This window comes from Melanerpes formicivorus, unplaced genomic scaffold (assembly GCF_026170545.1).
Source record: "Melanerpes formicivorus ecotype bairdi unplaced genomic scaffold, bMelFor1.0.p_v2 SCAF_6, whole genome shotgun sequence".
NCBI lineage: Eukaryota > Metazoa > Chordata > Aves > Piciformes > Picidae > Melanerpes > Melanerpes formicivorus.
In genome coordinates, this window is record NW_027142358.1 from 6,614,797 (window position 1) to 6,638,716 (window position 23,920).

At 39.1% G+C, this 23,920-nt stretch overlaps 1 protein-coding gene across 2 annotated transcripts in view; it reads right to left on the reverse strand.

The window, feature by feature from the left end:
- CFAP58 (cilia and flagella associated protein 58) overlaps positions 1 to 23,920 on the reverse strand; it is a 72,012-nt gene that overhangs the window by 40,749 nt on the left and 7,343 nt on the right. For both annotated transcript variants that reach the window (XM_068139215.1, XM_068139214.1), the window contains 8 exons: positions 18,275 to 18,423; positions 16,634 to 16,790; positions 14,719 to 14,913; positions 11,968 to 12,105; positions 9,648 to 9,807; positions 7,606 to 7,688; positions 5,946 to 6,137; positions 2,164 to 2,325 (listed from right to left, as the gene is read on the reverse strand). In XM_068139215.1, the coding sequence (XP_067995316.1) occupies positions 2,164 to 2,325; positions 5,946 to 6,137; positions 7,606 to 7,688; positions 9,648 to 9,807; positions 11,968 to 12,105; positions 14,719 to 14,913; positions 16,634 to 16,790; positions 18,275 to 18,402 (1,215 nt within the window). In that variant the 5' untranslated portion in view covers positions 18,403 to 18,423. The remainder of the gene's footprint in view (positions 1 to 2,163; positions 2,326 to 5,945; positions 6,138 to 7,605; positions 7,689 to 9,647; positions 9,808 to 11,967; positions 12,106 to 14,718; positions 14,914 to 16,633; positions 16,791 to 18,274; positions 18,424 to 23,920) is intronic.

Below are 23,920 nucleotides of genomic sequence, written 5' to 3' on the forward strand. Positions count from 1 at the left end.
TCAAAATATAATCTCTGGATTCCACAGCTATTTGGCAAATTAAATGAAGATTAAATAAATGCAGCAATATGCCATTAGGCTCACCTGTTTGCATGCTCACAGATTCACAAATTGCATTGGGTTGAAAGGCACCCTCAAAGGTTATCTTGTCCAACCCCCCAGCAGTGAGCAGGGACACCTCCAACTAGATTAGACTGCCCAGGGCCACATCAACTTTGATCGTGAATGTCTCACGGGATGGTGCCTCAACCACATCCCTGGGCAACCTGTATTTTACCACTCTCATTGTAAAAAACTTCCTCCTTATTTCTAACCCAAATCTACCCTGCTCAAGTTTAAAATCATTGCCCCTCATCCTATTGCTGCATGCCCTTCTAAACAGTCCTTCCCCAGCCCTCCTGTTCAGTCAATTCTGTGAATGCAAAAGCCATACTAAAAGCTATCTTTGCTAAACAGCCCATAAATCTCTTCAATGTTGTTAAAGATGAGAGAGCTTAAAAACACTGTGCCCAGACATGTGCCTCAAACCATTCCTAATTCTGCATTTAATGAAGAACAGTAAAAACATCATTTTTGCTAACAGGTCTCCTAATCAACTTGCTTAAACAAATAAGCTCCTAACACCACAAGAAACCCCAAGGATGAAAGCATTAGATCTTTATCTCATATTAACAGCCTGCTAACATGTTTTTTCCAAGAGATTTTACTGAGCTGAACATTATGATACTCCAGAGAGCACTAGCAAGATGGGCAGCAGGGGATCTTTCCACATGAAGCAATCCAAAAATACTTAGATCTAGCTTTAGCTAAACAAGCTTGTGCAGATTTGTTTTACTTCCCAAAAGGAAAAAAGAATTGTTTTTTTCTTTTCCTTTTCTTTCACAGCTGGCTGACCTGTTACTGAGCTATGGAATGGCTGTTTTCCACTGCTACAGGTAATACCATGTTGGCCACACCTATCTTCTTGGGACTTGCTAAACCAAATAAGGTATTAAAGTCTAAACACCAGCCTCTAGCAGCTGTACCCACGAAACAGCATTGTGTATAGTACTATATAACTCACAAAACCTGAAAAGACTGATGAGTTGATGGTGTCATTTTGCAGCTCGCCACACAGATGCCAGCTCTTTATAAGTAACCAAATTTATGTTGTACAGTTGAAAAAAAAAACAACCACACAAACAAGCATCAGTGTTGCAATTTTTCACCCTTGTTTCTGTTGAGAGATTGCTTGGGAGCACCAAGAATCCCAACACCACATCCACTGATGAAAGGCAGACAGCGGTCAAGCAAAATGGTTCATTCCTAATCAAATCCCAGCACACAGTTTTATAGGAACTTGAACAGTTCATTCCCACCTGCTTCTCAAGCAAAATACCTCCATAATCAAAGCAGAGTATAAATTTATTATCTACTATATATGTTTATGTTATAAATCCTTATTCTGAAATAACCCAAGGCTGTAAATCACAGCTATCCAAAGTCTCAATCTCTGCCAGCTGCTGTAATGTTTGTGTTGTATTTCAGATCTTTACAGAAGAATAATAGAACGTATCCTTAAGTGATCTGTTCTCTTCCTCCAGTGTTTTCAGTGAGATCCCCAAGGAAGAGATGAATGGAGAGCTTCATTATCTGAGAAAAATGACACTACCTCAAAGGATGAAAAGAGGTGGAAGCATTAAGTGCTGTCAAAAAATTCCACTTTGGGTGGGAAAGTGTTCCCTCTGCCTTCTAAATCATGACTCACGGTAATGTGCATATACATTCAGAGCTAAGGAGGCAATTTAATTCCCTTTACACCCTATTTCCCATACACACATACAACTTCTAAAGGGATAAAACAAAATGGAGACAGGATGGAATGGAAAAAGTTTCTTCTCTCATAGTTTTGTGATTGCTCCAGCACATCATGATTTTGTGCATGGATTGAAGTAGGGATATTGACACGTGATAACTGTGGACTCCTATTTCCAATGCAAATACAAACTGACCAGATAAAAGGTCAGAGACCAAAAACATTCCTTTCCCCAGAAGACACAGCAATGTAGAAACCACCTCTGTCACTTAAACAGTGTGCTTTCCTTTTAACAAATCAAAATGAAATCAGAAAAAGAACAAAACAAGAGCAGAGAGGGAAGCACAAAGGAAAACATAGCCTTCTACCTTAGCTTCAATCAGGTGTTGACTGTACAGGTTCCTCTCTGTTGTCACAGTTTCACATTCAGTTTGTTGCTGTTTTAATTTAATCTCAGACTCCTTTATTTTCTTCTCATAGTCACAGATCTGTATTTCACATCTTTCTCTGTCTTTGAGGTGCTGGAGGACCTGGAGTGGAATGAAGGAAATTAACACAAAATCATAAAGATGCCGGAGAGTCTGTGATTTTATTCTAAGATGACGAGTTCAAATCCCTGCCATAAGAAGTTTCAGCTATAGCTAAAAATCACCTCAGTCCAAGCTTAACAGCTGCTTCTGTGAAGGATTAGAAATAATTGTGTGATGGTTACCTAAAGAAAATGGGAGTACTGTTGACTGTAGGAAGAAGATGATCATATGTAGTACAAATAAACAAAACCACAAAACATTATCGACGCTTCTACAAAATAGTTTCCCCCATAACAATAAAAAATAATTACTACATCAAAGGATCAAAAATGCAAATAGTTATTCATCATTATGATGGGCTTCCTAATTTATTTATTTTTTAACTAACAGCCTTCCCTCCTGCTGTAGAAAGCTGAAAATCAACGAGCACAAACAAGCAATATTCAAACAAAATCCATCACTGCACAGAAATAAGATTAAAAGAAACAGAAAGAAAAGTAAGGATAATGCACATCATTTTTCAGGTTCACTGCTCAGGGGAGAAAACCAAGCTGGGAAAGAGACCAAGCATTAAAGAGAAAGCTGAGGAATCACATGAATAAAATCCAAGAAAGAAGTCCATTACCAACTGTATTTCACGTCCTGTTCTCTTGCCTCTGTTTTTGAAGGTATCCGTTTGAGCTAAAGTTTATGTCAATGGAGAAAGACTTTTAAAAGTTTACATCAAATAGTCAGTAAGGGCAAAGTCTGTGGTCAACAGTGTCACCCCTTGCTTAGCAGTAAAGTCTTTTGAGTTCTAAATATGGAGCAGAAGCTTAATTAATTGATCATTCTACCAGGTAACTCCCATTCAGCTTTGAAGATAGGGGATAGTTAAATATAGAAAATCTTATTACAGCAGCAGGAATACAATTCCAGCACATTTGCAGCTGACTGCAGAAGCGCCCAGTAACTGCTTACAGTGCAATACAGAAACACAGTCTCAGTTTATAACCAACTCCTGACTTTTCCTTTTCTGCTAAAATAACCTGTCAATAGTAATAGCAGGGAGAAGAAATCAATAAGGCATGTTTTCTATCTTCACAACAGTGATGATAATCTGGAGCAAGATTTAAGTAGGTCACTGCATTTGTAGATTTTTCACTTGATTTTGAGACAATGTAAGTGCAATAAGCTTGTGGACTAAGTTTTCTGAATTGTGCTCACAGACTGCATGCTGACTCTACTTTTTCAGGAATGATTAAACCCCAATAATGCAGAAAATACACATGCAGTGTTTCCCAACAGAGCCCGGTGGGAGGCTGAGCATCCTCAATCCTGATGCAGCTGACAGCACACTACACCTCTCCGATTTGGCATTGAGGAGCCAAAGCTAAGCAGAAAGTATTAGGTATTCATAGTTTCCTTCTGTACACTCACAGGTCTTTATCTGTATACTTAACTATCGTCTCCTGCTGGATACCTGTGTAGTGCAGTAAACCCCCTCAAGATCTCACTAACAGTGACATTTAACTTCTCCAAGAAGTGCTGCCATAGCCTTAATGATATGCCTCTTGAGCATTAGACCTTCCAAAAGATGATCTCAATTTGTAAAAGGAAATGTGTTTGTGGTTTTCCTGGATATGTTGCTAAACTGTAAACTTAACATTCTAAATGTCTATTTGGGAAAAATAAACAAACAAACAAAATCATTAGAGACTATTTTGGTGATTTCTCATGAGGCTCACTTAGAGAACAATTCAGGTGAGACTGAAAGGTATGTTTCACTTCTTCCTTTTCAGCAGCCTAATCCTTCCACATGGAAACTAAGATTTAATGATCTTAGAGTTTCAGTTCGAACAAGAACTATTCTACTAACATTTGTAGCTCAGTAATAGAAGCTACACCACAAAGAGCAAAGAAACAAGATTGTTCTCTAATTTGTTCTGTCTAATCTAGAAGTAAGATTATTCAAGAAGTGACACTAGCTTAAAAATGTTACAAATGAGCAGTCAGCCAGGCCAATAATTAGAACAGCAAGTCTAGTATGAATTCTCACCACTAAAATCTTTTACTGTTGTGGTTATAGCTTTGTGGACTCTGTTCAACAGTTACTCCATAGTAAGTGACTTTGAAAAAGGAATTCTGCAGCTCTATAGATTCTGTCCTGCTGTAAATAACCAAACAGCTTTCAGAGACAGCATGGCTCTGTCTGCTTTGCAGGACTTCCAAGAAGTCTCTAGACTTAGATGGCCTTGGCTCTTTACCAGCTCTTACACAAGAGTTCCTTCAGAGCCAGCTTGATGATAAAAAGTGAGTGAAGAGCACTGACTAGATGTACAATTACCGCCCATCAACAGCTCATTCCCCGCTATTTGTGAAATGGCAGCTGTAGTTTTGACACAGTTTCTCAAGCCTGCATAGGTCAAACAGTGAATTTAATATTACCTAGTGGATGTAATAATCCTGATCTTATGCCCTCCTCCTATCGTGTGTTTTGCCCTGTCTTATCCTACCAAACAGTGAGTAATTTAATGTAGGGAACCTCTACAGGGAAAAAACTATTGCCTCACATACTCCTGTGTTCAGAACTGTTCCTGCTGCTCTTCACCTGCAAGCTGAGTCAGGAATTGCCCCTTTAGTGAATCGCAAAACCATGCAAGTCCTTCAGAAACTTGCAATCACAAAGCAAGCATCCTTATACAAACAGCTCAAGTGCCATAACGCATTTACAGAGGCTCTGTCTTATAAGTAGTGACAGAAAATATGCACCCAAAGTGGCAGAGGGAAAAAAAAGACAAAGTAAACAAGCAAACATTAGTCATTTTCACCCTCAAAATATTGTGAGCGACCTTAATCAGAATGGAAAGCAAAAGCCTTGTAGTTCTGAATGTTATGAAGTACTCCCTTGCCCTTACAATGTTCTTAACTCATATCTATACTGTTAGAAATGAAGGAAAGATGGAAAAAATGACTTTGCAATAAAGACAAATCCCATTTTCTTGGAATTTTATTTCAAGGAAAAAGCAAAATGTATTCCAGATGAGGGAGCATCTACCATTCAAAAATTATTTCAAAGCCTTTGGTCACATGAAATTGGAAAGGATCATTTTGAAGTGAAAAGACACCAAATAACTTGTGAGTTGAAACAGTCTGAAAGCTAATCAATAAGCTTCTTGGAGGGCCCTTCAATGTGATGGTACAACCACGTTCCTGTGTACACTGTCAGGAATAAAGTTGTACATAATAATGGGCACCACGAAACACACATTTTATGCAGTACTTCTCTGCCTCTTCCCAGAAAACCTCTATTTTGCAGATTACCTTTAACACATCTAGGTGTTTTCATACAGAGGCAATAATCCCTCAAAATGCTAAATCTCTTATAAACATGTTGAGCATTGTCAGCTCTCACTGGCCTCAATCTGAGGGAATCAATAGTATGCATGATGAGGTTTCCTGAGAGAGACCTGAAACAATAGCAGGCAATATGAACTATCAGGATGAAACCTTTGTAAATTATGTGATGACCACTGATCTAAGCTTCCTCCCACTGGCATGTCAGGAAATTAGTATATCATCTGATACCATATATTGCAGTAAGACAGGAGAGAGCCACTTGCACAAAAAGCAGTTCCTACCTTCTGTTTGAGCTCGCTGATTTCGTTGATGAAACAATCTCTTTCCTTCTCCAACTGGTAAATAATCTTCCTTTGCTTCTGAGCTTCCTTCTTATAATTTTGGATTTCTCCTTCCAGGACTTTCTTTGTCTGCTCATGTAGTTTCACCAAGTTTATCTGCTTCTGAGTGGCAGTGGTAGCCTTGACCAAGTTCTATGTGGAACACAAAATAATGGCTCTTCATAGTATCATAGTATCATAATATCATTCAGGGTTGGAAGGGACCACAAGGATCATCTAGTTCCAACCCCCCTGCCATGGGCAGGGACACCCCACACTAGATCAGCCTGGCCAGAGCCTCATCCAGCCTGGGCTTAAACACCTCCAGGGATGGGGCCTCAACCACCTCCCTGGACAACCCATTCCAGGGTTTCACCACTCTCATGGTGAAGAACCTCCTCCTCACATCTAGCCTGAATCTCCCCACCTCCAGCTTCATTCCATTCCCCCTAGTCCCATCACTACCTGAGATCCTGAGAAGTCCTTCCCCAGCCTTCCTGTAGGCCCCCTTCAGATACTGGAAAGCCACAATTAGGTCACAATTAGGTCTTGACATGAAAACGCAACAATTGCCCCCACTATGACAAAAACATGCCATTCTATAAGTGGATTATGGACTTCTCAATATTATTACCCCTTATCTGATTTATTCAATCGAAATTAAAAGTTAAAAACAAAAATAAATCTCTAGCAGAGCTGCTCAACAGTGCTTCTTCTGATTTGAAGGTAAAACACTAGTATGCATTTAAAAAAAAAAAAAAGGATAGGATTGTTTACAAGTTGATGTAACTAAGGACTGAAGCAGGAAAATAAATAATACAATCCAAATACCCTTCCTTCTCACATTATAAATAGCAAGTCCAAACTGGAAATTAACAAGCGTGGTTTAAAATTATACATAAGGAGTAAAGAGAACACATCATGATATCACCTTTAAAACATCAGCCTTCTGGTACCACTCTAAAATTTCTTTCTTTATACAAACCATTTGTTATCTGCAAAGTCTGAGCTTCTGCTAGAGTTAAGACACAGGACAGTGAATCTACACCAAATGAAGCACCTCAGAAATCACATTTTAGCATGGAATTTACTAGATTACCCTTCAGGAATGCCCATAACCATGAGATGCTATCTTGCAGTACGAGAATCCTGGGCTGATGGAAAATGATCAGGATGAGAAATGAACCTGAAAGCAAGGATTAGTATTACAGTCCACCAAAACACTACGTGGTGCATCGACATTTTGGTTTGCTCTTTTACTAGAGAAGACCTAATTTGCCTGGATTAAAATTTAACTCCACATGCTATGTAGTGTAAAAGCACAGGTGTAAGGAACTCTTTGGATACCAAACAATGGGTTTGCAATGAAGGTGAACACAGGCAGCATTTTTAAACTCCCTGATGGTTTGTATGTAAAAAAGCTTTTGTGTGTTTATGGGTACTAGCACTATTTCAGTGCACAGAAAAGAAGCAGTGTCAGCTTCTGCTGAAGGAAAACTGAATGCTTTGCTTACCTTTCTTTATTCTACAACATTTCTGTGTTGTTGACTTGAAACTGTATACAGACATTTCATTCTCAAGCTGTGAGATTTGTTTATCAGGATTACCAATGCAAGCTCACCTTGTTTAGTATATCCCGTTCCCTCACAAGCTCATCCACAGCTTTCTTGTCAATCTCCGCCTGCTTTTTGGCAGCCTCCAAGTCTAGAGAAAAGGAGGAAAGAGAATAAATCCTGGGTTCAAACTGTACCAGTGTTAAAAATACAAAAAGAACTTTGTGGACTTTTATAAAAGCCTTAACATTACATGAACAGTTCAATTAGCCGTGATGAGGTTTTGCAACCTCAGGTATCAGCTAATTGTTTTAAATACTTATGTGGGTACTTAAAAGAACTTAGAAGAACTCAGGCACAGTAATTAATGGTATGAGGGCTTATGATATTTGAGTTTTAAACAAAGATATACCACAAGAAGTGACATTTTCAGATACCTTGGAGCACATTGAAAATAACAGCCTTTAAGAAGCTTCAACATGAGCATCCAAAACCTGAGGCACTTTCAAAACCACGGACTTTCAGAATTATTTTAATCCCTCTATATAAACCCCAACTCCCTTGGAAGCAGTGAGATTCTGCTGGTTTAGTGGACTTAGAACTACATGGTATAAGACAAGATTAACACTGGACATGTACTATTACAAAGATATTTAGAAGTAGGGCCATGTTTTCATTGTATTTGTTAAATAATTAAAACCAGGTACACTAACGCAGGAAATGCAGTACATGGGAGTGCAAAAATGTGTTAACTACTACAAAAAGACATGGTAATAGCAGCCACTCCCAGGCATTCCAGTACAGATTTGAATTTCTTAAGTGCCTTTCTTCTTTCTAGTACAACTTTAAGCAGTACAAGGAAAACACTTGTGGGGAAACCCATCTCACAGAGATATATGAAAACCAGATGTATATGGAAGGATTCATATCTCACACAGGCAGTCTCTTCAGGATACAAGCTAGAAACTAGAGCAGGGAAAAGCATTTATACCAACTTGAACTAACACAGAAACACAGAAACTTGCAGGTTGGAAAAGACCCTCAGGATCACCAAGTCCAACCAATAACCCTACTCTACAAAGTTCATCCCTAAGCCATATCCCCAAGCACCGCATCCAAACAACCTTTAAACACATCCAGTGTTGGGTGACTCAACCACCTCTAGTGTTGGTGACTCAACCACCTCCTTGGGCAGCCCATTCCAATGTCTGATCACTCTTTCTGTGATGAAGTTTATAGCAAAGGGAGGTTTTGTGCCCAAAAACATGGTCTCATCAACTCAGATATTTTGTGACTTCATGATAGCGACAAAGAAAGTAAAAATAAAGCTGTTTTCTATCTGAAAATCCCTTTGAAAATGTGCCTATTTTTACTTCAAAGCATATTTGAGTTTGAAATTTATTTGCATTTTAATGGTTAGCAAAAAGGGAAGTGGCTTTAAATGCTTAAAAAAATACCAGAAAAAGTTGTTTTATAAAGTTCAACAAAATACTTTGTTTGACCCAAGGCATTTTCGTCCAAAATTTTCTTTTGGCAACAATGCTGAAAGGTGTTTCTTAAAGTTTTTCAGCTCTGCTAGCGAGTCAAAGTCAATATTTGGACAGCTTTAGTAGCCACGCTGACCAGCTGAAGTCATAAACACACCAGGACTAAGTTTATCAGCTCATTTGAAAATGCTCACTTCCAGGCTATTAACCACTCAGCAGAATCAGTGAAGCTGCACTAGAGACAAGTCTCTATGTGACATGGCACAAGTTGGCACACCACAAAGTTCAATTATGTCTGTTGTGTTTTCATAGAATCATAGAATTGTCAGGGTTGGAAGGGACATCAAGGATCAACTAGTTCCAAACCCCCTGCCAAGGGCAAGGACACCTCACACTAGATCAGGTTGCTCAGGGCTCCATCCAGATTGGCCTTTTCACCTACATATGCTACATTAAGAAAATTCTGTAAGCCTACAAGGTTGTTTTTTTCAATGCTGCTGTAGATTCCAACTGCCATTTGTACAGTTTCATGCTAAACACTAAAGCAGAATGATCCTAACAGGAGGATGTTCCTGTAAATTATCAATCAGAAGAGAGATCCCCCCCATTAGTTAGGCACCTACCTTTCTCTAGTCCAGCTATTTGATTTTTTAGGTTGTTTCTCTCATGTTCTGTATCAACTTTTTGTTCCTCAGCCACACGCAGCTTATTCTGAAGAACATCTCTTACTTTGCTCAGCTTTGAAATTTCAGTGTGCACCTGAATCACTTCTTCATCTCTGGCCTACAGAGCAGCAACAAGGAAAGGAGAGAAAAAGTATCCACAGAAGGAAAATGTCTCTGCACTTGGTATATATTTATTCCATTACATTCAGGAAGCAAAGGTTTAAATGCCATGGATAACCTGAGAGATGATAATTAGCTAATGGAAAAAATATTTAAAATACTTTAAACAAAGCCAGCTAGGCCATGGAAAATGATTATCAAATCTTATGTTTTGGAAAATGATCAATAAAGAATCCCCAGCTGCAAGCCTCACAGTGCACTACCCAATTAGTCCTGCAGATGAAACATGGGCAGCTCTAACTTCCTTTGAAGTATTAGGGACAATGACTGTGATGAAAAAGATAGCTCTAGTATGGTCTGATTGCATGTCCCTGATAGCAGGTATCTGTTATCCTCATCTCTTTCATACCCTATGGTTTTAAAAATAAAAGGCAAAATGTGCAGTTTATTTCATTTGCTATACAATCAGAGGGGAAAATAACCAATACACCACGTGACGGGTTCTCAGGAAACACAATCAATAATCAAAACAGAAACTAGTCTCCTTCATTTTAAGAGGCAAATATAACTTCCTCATACAATTCAGCACTGCTGTTAGGTTTTACAACCATCACAGATTACAATGCTCCACTTACAGCCTCAGACACTGGTTCTGTGGGATGGTAAATCACACTATGTGAGTGTCCTCTGGGAGGATGTGAATCTTCTCAATTCTTACTGACAATAATCTTCAAAGAGATTTATGTGTACTTGAAAAGCTTGGGTTGACCAACACCAAAGTGGAGGCACTCAGCGCACTGCAGGATGAAACTGCAAGCACAGTGCCTACCAAAAGGACATCTCAGATCATGACTCTCTAGCCTCTCAGAAGATTTAGCAATTGGCTTAATCACTAACTGGGCAGCATCTTCTGGTTTTTTATGTTCCCAGAAGTCCATATGCATGACTCTGAACTTATCTTGAAGTTGGGATAAGATTAGAGAATCAAAATCCACTTTTGGATGCCCTAGAACACCAAATGTGAGTAATTTAACAACTGTCAAATTTTAAACAGTAATGGTATGGCCAGAAGTAACGATGAAACCAGCTAACCTGGAAAAGACAGTACTTTGGATTTCACGTAGGTAAGAAAAATATCTTCCAGTCAGCCTGGAAAAGTACAACAGAAAACAATCTCCTACCATATAGCCCATTAAGGATCCACATCAGAATGATCTGTGTGACTAGTTATAAACTGAGCTTTTAATCTGTCAGTGGTTGATTTTTATCATTCAGACAAACAACAACTCTCTATTGGCAAACAACCCTTTTTATTTAGATGCCTTGGCTGTACTTGACTAAACTTTGATAAGATAAAGATTTTCTACCCGAATTTTCTAACGTTTAGTATTTTAACCCCAGTGATGACACAAAATGCAAGATATGGTAGACAGAGTAATGACATCTAACAGGTATATGTTACCCTTTAGCACAATTGCTCTTTAAGTACCCTAAAAAATAAAAAAAAATATGCAGGAATCATGCAATCCTTCCCCAGCTGAAACTCACCTGCCTCTGAGTAGCACAAAACAACTCTTAAACACTGTAAAATCAGGCAAGAAAACCATTTAGATCAAAAAGTAAACACCATCTGCATTACTTACATTTAACTCTTCCAACCTATACTGTGGGGAGTGGGAGAAGTTTCAGTGTTGGAAACAACTCCCTTCAGTGGAAGCTACTCAGGACATTGTCATTATAATTTATTAATATTTTTCAGTGGATTTTGGCAACATTTAGATTATGTTAACCACTGGAAGAAAGAAAGTCATTAGTCTTATGTGAAGAGCTCACAATTGAAGGACCTTATGCTTGTCAAAAGCACCACATATTCTTCATAAACACTGTGCTGAGCATTTTGGTTCATGTTCTACAAAACACAGCTCCTCCAGCAGGACAAGTGCTACGCTGTCAGGTGGCAAGGTTGGAGACTGCACCATGATACTGCCACAGAAAGAATGGCATCCAGTGACAGCCAGATCTAAAACTCCTCATATTTCCTCCAAAATGACCTGTAGAGAACTGCCAGTATATGAACTGAGGTCATCCCTTCCCCAAGTGGTAAGAGTGCTGTCAGAGTGCTATGGTTGATAGTATGCATGCACCTTCTTGTACTTACTTTCAGTTCTGCTGTCTTCTGCTGGATGTCCTGCATCGCCTCTTCAAGAATCACAATGTGCTGCTCTCTCTCTTGCTTGAGCTTACTGTATCTTGTATGAAGTTGCTCAAGTTCCTTATCAGCTTTTTCATTCAAGATCTGTTAAAGAACAACCCTATTAACTTTTTTTAATCTCATTACAAGATCTACATATACATGAAGGCAGAATCTTCCATCTCCCCAGGAGATAAAAGCTGCTTCAAATTGTTGTCTGCTTAAAAACCACACTTCACTGCTGATGAAATTACTAATGTGAAGTATGATGTATTTCCAAACTGACTAGGGGAAATGATAATTTCTCATGAATAACACAGCTAGTGTCATGTTTTTCGTTTCTGGGAGTTTAGCAGGTCTCTCTTGCAGGTGGTAGATAAATATTTTACTTCTTGTTAGGCATTTGGCAAGCATCAGTAACACAACTTGCTACGTATCATTACTGAAAATGAGTATGAGATTCAAATTACCTCAATCAGCAGAGGGCAGGGGAGCTCTGTATCCTAGCAAGCAAATCCTACATTAATATGCTGATAACATTTTTCTGGCTATATGGTTTGCTGAGACCAGGACACAACCATTTCCCGTGGGCCAAAAGCCCGAAACTGCATCTTCATGGTTTCTGTATAGAACATATACTTCAATCCTGGAGCCACAGGTCTTTTCTTCTGCTGGATGGCACTTCCCCTAACAGATACTACTCCATAAGAGAGGAAAGGACAACTATAATGTTTTTCACTTCAAACAGTACTGTGTGATAAGCTTGATGAAGTCTCTATATACCATGACCTTAAACATTAAAGGAAGTGAAGGGGCATCTCCCTCTTTTGAATGCATGCAGAAGAAAATGCACTGTAAGAAGAAGGAATACTGTTTCTTGTGTTGCAAACATGAGGATAACAGTGGGTTACTGAGACTTAGACACAGGTGGGATGAACCCTATAGTAGCTGTATCAAAACGTCTTCACTGTCATGCAAGCAAGGGTATTTTACTAGAAATTTTAGTGGAATAAGATCAGGCATCACAGCCAGCTACAATTCCACTGAGAAACAACAATCCAATGACATCGTAATAGCTGTGTCACCTTCTCTTGCTGATCTCTGCCCCAACTCTAGCCTCTTCTTATAAGAGAGATGCTCCAGTTCCCTAATCCTCTTTGCAGGCTCAAGTATTTCCCAATCTCTTTTGAACTGGGGAGCCCAGAATTGGACACAATACTCCAAATGTGGCCTCACTGAGGAATAGAAGAGGGGAAGGAGAACCTCCCTCGATCTCCCTCGATCGATTCTTCTTAATGCAATACCATTGGCCTTCTTGGCCACAAAAGGCACACTGCTGGCTTACTGTGAACTTGTTGTCCACCAGGACTCTCAGGTCCTTCTCCGTGGAGCTGCTTTTCAGCAGCTCAATCCCTAACCTGTACTGGTGAAGGACCCTGCACTTGCCCTTGCTGAACCACATCAGGTTCCTCTCTGCCTAGGCTGTCCAGGTCTCACTGAATGGCAGCACAACCTTCTGCTGTGTCAGCCACTCCTCCCAGTTTCATAGCATCAGCAAGCTTGACGAGAGTACACTTCGTTCCTTCTTCCAGGTCATTGATGAAGATGTTTAACAAGACTGGACACAGTACTGACCTGGGAGGTCTACCTACAGACCAACTGGACTCTGCACCATTGATCACAACCCTCTGAGCGGTGTCCTTCAGTTCTCAATCCATCTCACTGACCACTCATCTAACTCAACTGCAAGGTTGTCATGGCATACAGCACCAAAAGCCTCACTGAAGTCAAGACAGACAACAACCACTGCTCTCCCTTGATCTATCCAGCTAGTCACATCATCATAGAAGGCTATCAGATTAGTCAAGCATTAGATCACAGAGCTGCCCTCAAAAGATGCATCAAATCAGTGATATCAGTGTATCTCTTAATGTGAAGTATTCTACTAGGTCTCTTATATTGACAAAAAATTGTCATAGGCCTCTACCTTCACAAATTCAGGCACCTGAAAGGAAGAAACAGCCATAAAAGTCATAAATTTACAAGAAACACACAACTCTCAAAGAAATTTTCCTTAAGGTAGGACTGTTTTAAAGTGATGAGATCTCCCCTGCCATTTACTGAAATTGCTTCTCTGTGAGTTTCCCAAAGTCAGGGGAAATGGACTGAAAACCTGAAAATCCAAACACTTGCAGAACACTATGTTAGGACATTTCCAGATAACGTTTTTAGAAACAGAATGGGGAAAAGACATCAAAAAGGTTTATGAAGACAGTTCTCTGCTCTTTCACAGGCTTGAGAGGTAGATAAAAATTATTGTGACAGAAGAAAGAAGCTGGAGGCAAAATAACTTTACCAATGCCACTGCAGTCAATCAGTGGCAAAACTGGCAGTATACATCAGAAGTCCAACCTGGCAGTCTCCTATCATCCATGCTCTTCACAGACTTTCCCATTTTCTGTGATCTTTTCAAGATGTTTTCTAACAATCTCATTGCACTACTGATTTATGAGAGGAAATCTATCTGAAATCTGTCAACAATATTTCCATGTGTGTTTATTAGTAAAGTAATACTTACATTAAAATAAATAATGCTTACATTTTATTAACTTAAAATAACCTCATTCTTTCTCCCCTCAAGAAAAATCTTTTTTCCTCTTATTTTGACATCTCGCCCTAGTCTTGAACCTGATAAATAGAGTATGCTATCTACCCTACCTTCTGTTCTTTCAGATGATGTTCCATTTTCAGTTGCTCCTCTTTGCTCTTCTCTATATGCTGCTGTAAATTCTTGATCTCAGCTTGCTTGTTATCCATTTCAGCTTGAAGATTTTTCAGCTCCCTCTCTATTTTTACCTTCTTTCGGGCCTCTTGTAATGCCTCAGTCTGTTGCAGCTGTATTTCCTGCTGAAGCTATAGTAATAACAACAATACATAAGGCAAAAATTTTAAGTTCCCTAGCCTTTTATTCAGGAAAACAAGGCCTCTCACCTCTCCTTCTACTATGTTTGACTATGAAAACAACAGCTTCTACACTACTGTACCCCCTCTATGGAATATGCCAGATCTTCTCAGAAGTAACTATGTTCTCTAGTAGCTGAACAAACAATCCTGCATGAGGAAACCTATTTACTGATTACAAGAATTTGTTAAGCACCATAATAAGTTCACCTTTCATGGAAGGGTCTGATACATTTCAGACTTAATAGCATTCCTATGGAGATGCAGGGGCACAAATGTATCTTTACTCATAGGGTCCTTGCAAAGTGGTACTTCCCAAATACTTCACAAAATTTGGATCTGATGTTGTACTGAAAGGAGTTTTGATTTTTCTGCCTCACCAGCAGATACACTTATTACACTGATAGTAAATGAAAGAGAGAGATGTCTGCCCAGTGTTCATTTTCAAAACTGCTCTTAGTCCTCCTGCTCTCAAAGTTTCTCTGCCAGAGACCAGCAATTTTAAGATGCTCTTCACTTGAAGATTTCTCTTGCTCTGAACCCTCAGATGAAAAGTTACGAGAATTGAGAGAGTCTTCAATAGGACTTTGAAAAAGGTATTGTCATTTAAGCAGTCTGATGTGGAAGATAATTCCATACTGGAAGAATGGGAGGTGGTTACAAATGCTGTAACAATCCCATACATTTAAGGGTGGATGAAGTGACTATCAGAAGATGAAGGCTAACAAGTTTGATAAGTTTTGATGGGAGTTTCAATCCTCTCTCTTTTATCTTAACCTCACAATGCTATCACAAAAGCAAAGATTTATATTCTTTTGCAAGACATTCCCATCCATCTGCTTTAGAAACAGAAACAAGTTCTGTGCATGAAACCTAAGCTGATCCTTGCTTTCCTAGTTGTGATTAATAAACAAGTGTATGCAAAATGCTGCTTCTATCTGCTCTCTGTTCTTTAAATGCTATTTTCCACTTTGCCTTTTTCCTGTTGGCTTGCCCCAGCCCCTATATTTTCACTTGCTGTGTCCCACCTTCCATCCTTTTCTACTTTCTCTCCATTCAGTGGGTATTCTATTGATCCTCAGTCTGCTGAATTTCTGGCTACTATACACATAAAAGGAAGTTATACATATTGATCAGTAAAAACAAACTCTCTACTCTCAGATAAACAAAGACTTAACTTGAAGAGCAGACAAAAAAAGTAATGCTGAGATGGAATATGACTGCTCTTTACAGACACTGGTGAGGTGAAAAATCATTGCAACTCAAAAACTGTAAGCAGGAATCAGCGTGAAGAAGAAAGTAGGAGGTCTCTAACCTGGTCTGTGTTCTAAGAGCTCCTTTGGGAGGATAAGGAACTGTCATCCAGAAAAAACCCTCCACATCTCCAGTATGAAAGGTAACTACTATTTAGGCAAAGGAACTTTGGCCTCATTCAGGGTACTGAGAAGCTGTGGAAGGAGCTGGTACATAACACCACATTTTGCAAAGGACACAGACTAGAAGTAGAGAATTACATAAAAATCATTCACAAGAGACTCCTTGCTGAGCACTCCAGAAAGTGTTTGAGATGTGAAAGAACATGGACTAACATCCTAGTCGTGGAGATCGATTGTAAGAGTGGAGAATGGTTCAGGACAGAGCCTAAAACCACCATCTGGGGATCTGTACAGACCTGCTTAATGGATTGATCTGCCTCATTTTTTTCCCTTTCTGCATTCTGCTGCTGTTCTGTGGCTTGAGTTAGACTTTCACGTAACTTCACAACCTCTGATAACAGTTGATCACGCTCCTTTGTTATCTCATCTTTATGTTTTAGCAAATCCTGGATACTGGAAACAAGAAAATAATAGACAAGCAGTGTCACAGACCATTTCTGTTCTTCCTCCTATGCCAGACTAAGATCTTTTGTGATAAACAGGAGTTTAAAAGTAATTGATTTAAATTTGATTTTAAACTCCTTTTGGATTAAGGTTCTGCTGGTCAATCTGTTGTGATCATAGTCATTGTCAACATAAGCAGCTTTAAAAGCTAACCTAGTCCAAAAAATCACTCTTTCTGGTGATATCACCTCCTCCTGGGGCTGAAGAATCCTTCAGTTTCCCAGAAAGGTAAAAAGGAACAAAATTCCTTCTTCTCCACTTACTGCAAAACTACTCAGGGACCAAACCCTTTACTTTGTTGTAACCAGATTCTCTGCAGCTTACCCTACTGGGCATCTAGCTAGGTTATGTCTTGCAGTCACCTAATGTAAGAATAAATCAGACTCCCTGGTTGAACACATTTACAATCTACAAGAAATTCCCTGCAGTGTGGGTATAAGCTCAACCTTTAAAATCAGCCTTATATTTGTTAAAGACTATGGGGGCTGCAAAGCAGTTGTCTGGTCCCATGGCCTTGTCACTGGGCAGAGTAGGGAAGCATGGAACAGAAGGGAAATTTAGAAGGAACTTTAAAAAGAAATAGTAAGGAGGCACATCTCAGTAGCCCAGGCAGCAGCTGGAAATGCAGGAGTGAGGAGCTGTTAAAGTAATGGCTCATGGCTCTTTCAGGAAAACGCCAAAACAGCCACAGAGAGCTGTCTTTAGGGAGAGTTCTATCAGGAGAGGCCTTCATGACCAAACTTTTAGATTCAGGGACAGAAACTGAAATAGTGGATTTCTCATGCTTTCAGGTGGTTTATGTGCAGCCACATTTCTTGGAGGGGAAGTGTTTGAGCACAAGCATCAGCTTTTGGAGGGCTTTTGAGTGGGTCCTCAGGATCATTAATACTACTACACTGTAGCAGCTCATGGCTTCACTTAAGACTAGGTCCCTTTATGCATATGTGTTCAGTACAATACCCCATAGTCTTGAAAATGTATAAATATAAAATACAAACATGAATACAAACATTGATAATGCCTTATAAAAAGCTGAGAAGAGAAGATAAATCCAGCTTTCTGCTTCCTTGACTTAACTAGTTGACCCTGTTGTCATTACAACTAAAAATGTTGACAGGATCCTACTCTCAAAGACAGAATATGTTGAAATGCTAGTCAGATAAAGCAGATACTAAGAAAATGCATAATATTGATTTTTATTTGCTCTCTCAGCTTAATCCAATGCTGAATAAACTCAATCATAGCTTGATTCTGTACTTTCTCACTACATAAACACCTAAAGCAATAAATGTGAATTCATGGCAAAAGTGAAAGGCAAAAAAGATCTCTCTCTCTCTTTTTTCCCAGTGTCTTTGTGGTGTCTACAAGACTAAACAAGGTGCAGAATGACAGAAAATCAGATCAGGCTTTCCCCCTTCCTGAGGAAATCTTACTTGTTCTCTTGTCCCAGGGATGGTCCAGATCCTTCCTCCACTAACTTACTGAGGTGGGCAATTTTCTTTTTTAATGATTTAATAGTTTCTTTTGCTTCCTGCTCCTTTTCATAGGCTCTATCCACCATTTTCCAGGCCTTTTCAAGTTCCTAGGAACAAAATGGGAAACAATTACATGAATTAAATGAACAATTATGTAAATTAAACCAGCAACAAATTAAAAATTAATTGCCTCATATTTTAGTTAACTAAAAAAAAAGCGATTTTCATGCCTTTTCATGATATGATTCATGATTTTCTTCACCAGTTTTCTTTTCAACAAGGGCATTACACTTTGAGCCATTCAGACTGTATCAGTTTCCACACCAAAAGCTCCGACTCATTTTCTTTAACACACAGACCTGAACATTATCAAGCCTCATTCTATCAGTGCCCAGTCATGTGAGTCTCAATAATATCTAAGAATTTACTGAAAATTCAGTGCCCACAAAAGTACCATCTACTTAAATAGCTCCCTTATGTCTGTGAAACACTTCTTAGCTGTTTTAATGATGAACATCCAATTTGATCTGTATGAAAAAAAGATGTTACTCTGGGCCTTTCTCCCACTTTGTTCATTTTTATCTGTGGAGACATAGTGTACTTTGATTTTAGCTACATATTCAACAAGCCAACATTCTCATGCCAAATTTCAGCCCATGGAATTACTTGAATGACAGATTGATGCACCTCTCACAAGCCCAGGATTTAATATCCACAAATGGGATAGAGGAGGAGGGTTCATCTGATTCTTTAAACTTCCTCTGCAGCTCTCTCCCTTGAATGAGATCCTTAAGAATAACACAGCAGGCTTATTCCTTACCAGATTCAAACCAAGCTCCTACCAGTTCTGGAATCTTGTGCTAACAAAATGTGTAAACTCAGAAAGTAACTGGTCTGGAAGAAAAGTCCCTGAAGATTCAGTAAATAATGAAGACACTACTTTTGAGACTAGAAGTCCCTGAGCTGAAAGTTACCACATGATGTCCTCTCTCTCTCATGCTCTTTTCTCAGCTGGCTTTTCTCAGTGGAGTTCTGGACCTAATGGACCAGTACAGACTTAGACTCCAAGTGTGGTTGTACAGCTCAAGGGTCTCCCCAAGCACAACCAGATAGGAGCACCATTACATCAGGCTGTAATATCCCTCTCGACTCCAACCTGCATCATATGAAAATGTAGCAGGAAGGGGAAAAAAACCCATCTCCACAATGAAGAATATCAAGTTCAATAGTGAAATTAATTTGGTTCTAAATGAAAAAAAACACAGCAACAACAACAACAAAACCCAACTATTTAACATTAAATTCAGTATGATGAGACCTGCATTTTGCTATATTATTGTGGTGGGTTGAAGTTTCCCCCCAGCTAAATTTTAAAGGCATAGCCTAAACTCACCACAATTATTAATACGTTTATTGACCTCTTTTAAGTCAAATAAATGCAATACTTAACTATTTACTGCCTACCTTCAAAATTCAGCCATTGAACTAGCAGAAGTAAGAGGCTACCAGAGTTTTCTGTCAAAGTAACACAAACTATAACATCTGTAGTCTCTTCAAAATGGAAAGGGAATATAGAACTGTTCATAGTATCAGTCAGGGTTGGAAGAGACCACAAGGATCATCTAGTTCCAACCCCCCTGCCATGGGCAGGGACACCCCACACTAGATCAGCCTGGCCAGAGCCTCATCCAGCCTGGGCTTAAACACCTCCAGGGACGGGGCCTCAACCACCTCCCTGGACAACCCATTCCAGGGCTTCACCACTCTCATGGTGAAGAACCTCCTCCTCACATCCAGCCGGAATCTCCCCACCTCCAACTTCTTTCCATTCCCCCTAGTCCTATCACTACCTGAGATCCTGATAAGTCCCTCCCCAGCCTTCTTGTAGGCCCCCTTCAGATACTGGAAGGCCATCAGTCACCAGGTCACCTCGGAGCCTTCTCTTTTCCAGACTGAGCAGCCCCAATTCCTTCAGCCTGTCCTCATAGGAGAGATGCTCCAGCCCTCTGATGATCCTCATAGGAGAGATGCTCCAGCCCTCTGATGATAGTTTCATTTTATTTATTCAATTAGATCAGGAATGTTTGCTCCCCACTCCCTCCCCCCACACACACACACCCCCCCAAAAAAAAAAGAGATAAATTAAGAGTTAAACAGTGATCTTCAGTTATTCAGAAATTCTGAAGAAGATTACAGTCAATTAAATTCACTACCTACAAACAGCACTTTCATTGCTTAATAAGTTACTTAGTTCAGCATTTAGTTTGAAAAATGTGCTTTTCACTTAACATCAAGCATATTTAAACAGTTTTAAATATTAAAATCCATTTTTGTGGTTTATACATTTTGAGCTCTAATTTTCATTTGAGTGCAGCAATGATTACACACAAAGGATTAAGTATCACCCAGCAAATAATAAATGTTTCATTCATTGTTATCTTACATTAAGATGTTCAATTATGAAATTTCAACACATGCAAGTTAGGCTGAATAATGGCATAAAGACAGCATGTATCATCTTAACTGTCAAAAAAGCACAAAATAGAGCTGTAAATAAGTATGTTCCAAATTTTCCAACCTATAAGAAGCAACCTCTAGGAAAACGCAAATGGAAAGCAAGATTAAAGCTGATTACTCAAACCAAAGCTTCTTGCCAGCTGATTAGACTGTGATTAAAATTGGTGAATTATTATGATTGGAGTTTTGGAGGATAGAACTGGTGAATAAAATCAATCTGCCCTTTGAGAGGTCTTACTGGCTTTAGTGTGCGTTTTGTTCTGGTGAATATTTGCAGAACTGATCCCCTCAATTCAAGGAAGCCATTCAGATAAGCAGTGTTTTCAGCTCAGCCTAAGCTCAGATTTTTTAACTTTATCTTTCTTTTGATGTGTAAAAACAATTGCCTTGAATCTGTATTAATAAAATCAGTTTTTATCAATCAAGCTAGCTGGAACAGATGATGGCCCTATTAATAAGCAAAATCTAAAAATTCATTTGCTACAGATCTCAGCAACAGCAAAACTGGGCTTCACTCTAGCTGCTTCTTGATTGTGTCTTTGAGTAGCAGATCAACACATTGCCTCCTTTAACTTCAGAAGTAAAGGAAGGCAATTTTTGATGATAAATGCTTCCAATTAACAAATATTTGAATGATTACTCAGTGGAGAGGGAAACTGACAGAATGCAAAATGTTGGCATCACTGGGTAATAGCAGTACCTGGTTAGGTAGGTAGGTAACATACATTGCAATCTGTTATATCATTAAAGATAGAAGTACTTTGGATATTTGCAATAAGAATTCTTTGAGAAGGATGGGAAATCTGGAAATTGTAAAGCAGAATTCATAAACTGTGGCTGCCTTACTTTATTTTCATTAGATATCCCAACAGATTGCATCATTTCAACTGCTCAGAAACTGAGAATTACTGAAATGCTTTCTGTCTATATTGGATTAATATCCTTGGAAATTGAAAACTTGGTAGTTCCAAGTAGAGCAGTACAAGCTCCTGTAAATTCTCCTTCTAGCATTCTCCCACTGCAGCCTTGTGGATCAGTGTCCCTATCAATGAAAAGGAGAATTGTATTCTCTTTGTATTTAGCTTGGCCCTTTGCCCCTTTAATATAACTGAACAGCAGACTGTTATGTCCAGCTTATTAAAACTACAAAACAAAGCAATGAACACCCATGAGACATTTAACAGTTATTGATTATCACTGACCTGGGTCCTACTAGCCACTGATCTGTGCAGTTAACCCCTGCCCCTACACAAATCCTACTGATTACAACCAGGCTCCACATGGAAAACAAAACATTGCTTCTGCAACTTTAATTTGTATATGAAACAATGACCTCGAAGAGGAAGGCTGTACACCTGCTACCCTGATGACCCATCAAGTCACCAAGATTTAGGGGCTTAATTTGAAGCACCTATACAATTTTTACACGAACAGTACCACTAGGATTCTCCTATCTTGTATAAATAATGCAACAGTGAGAAGAGATTGTTTAATTTAGCGCTGAAGAACATCACCTTTGCTGTTTTAGCACTTGAACTTCCCTCAGCACTTGCCTTGGGCACTTGTGAAAGACGGTTTTCAAATGTTAGTACAATTATAGTGAAGTACTACAGCTGTACTGGAACTTCCATTTGGGAAGGAGAATATAACGTAAAATATGAAGTGTACACCAAACAAAACACCAAAATACAAAAATGAACATTTCAAATAATACCCAAATAACTCCTGAACATTTAAAGGCAAGCCTATTTCTCACAGCCAAACTGAAAAAGTATCAGCGCTATTCACTTGGCCCACAGCATACGACTAGAACTGTCACATGGTGTGCACTGCATGTCATTTCTAATAGGATCATATTGTCAAGCATCTTTTTCACTACAAAATCCCTTAGCTGGTTCAATAGTAGGTGGTATTGTCAAGCCAGACCTTGCTTGAGCTTCAAATTAGCTGCTGGAATTGGAAAGCCTCTTGTTTTCCCTATTCCTCTGTCCCTCAGTTTTATGACAATCTTATTACCAAGACAATGTCTAAGAATCGTTGCAGTTCCTGACACTCACCTACCAGGTTTTGATTAGCAGCAATGAATATCAACAAGATTTTCTACAGTTTTTCTGCTCCTTGAGGATGCTTTGAGCAGTCCTGTGGGCTTGAAAGCTGCAGCTATAGGATGACAGCACTGCTATCCATATTTAACTCTGAGTGTATTTTCTTCAAGTTCTAAAGACATGAAGCTTAATTTCAAAGGCCTGTATTTCTATAGTGCTCACAGATCACTTCAGATTCTTACACTGAATTTATTTTACTGAAACAAAACTACTGTAAGCCATGGAGGTTTCTCAATCAAATGCTAAATTAAAGCCTGTCTAAGTACCACAGCCTAAGTTCTTCTGGTGTCATCAGAAGGAAAAAAATTTCAAACCACAGTCTTCTGATCATTTGGCAGCTTTAGGTTTCTGGTAGTCAAACCTCACTAATGCTGAAAACATTGACTGTTTTTAGCAAGTCAGATACTTTGATTTGACAGAGTTCAAATCAATAAGAACAAGAGTACACTGGCAAAATCACATTGAAATGCTGTATAGGATTCCTTTTCAAAACCACCATGAAACATTTATTTATATGAGTTGATGACACTTCCCTGGTCTACAATCCATATTTCAGCAAGTAAACATAATTTTTTTTCCTATTCTGGCAAGAGTTAAAATGCAAGCAGCCCTTCAAAAATACTAATGAATCAAAACTTGTATGCTAAGTTGAAAATGTGCTGGTTTACATAGGGAATGAGTAAACAGAAATGATTAGGGAGTACTTGTAGTGGGTTGAGAGAGAAGGCCTAGCTTTCTCTCCCCCACAAAGAGGAAAAAACAAACCCACAGCTAACTCAGTTGGAGAAGCGGAAGGAATGCTATATTTTACAAGCAATGTGGAAAGGCAGGTTAGATATATAATATATACAGTATTTACAATATATATACAGAAATATACAGCATGGAAAAAAAGAATACAGGAACGAAATTCCCTCCTCCGGACAGAGAAGGGTTCCCCCCTTGTACCCCCTTCTCTCCCCCTACCTCCCTTTTTTCCCAG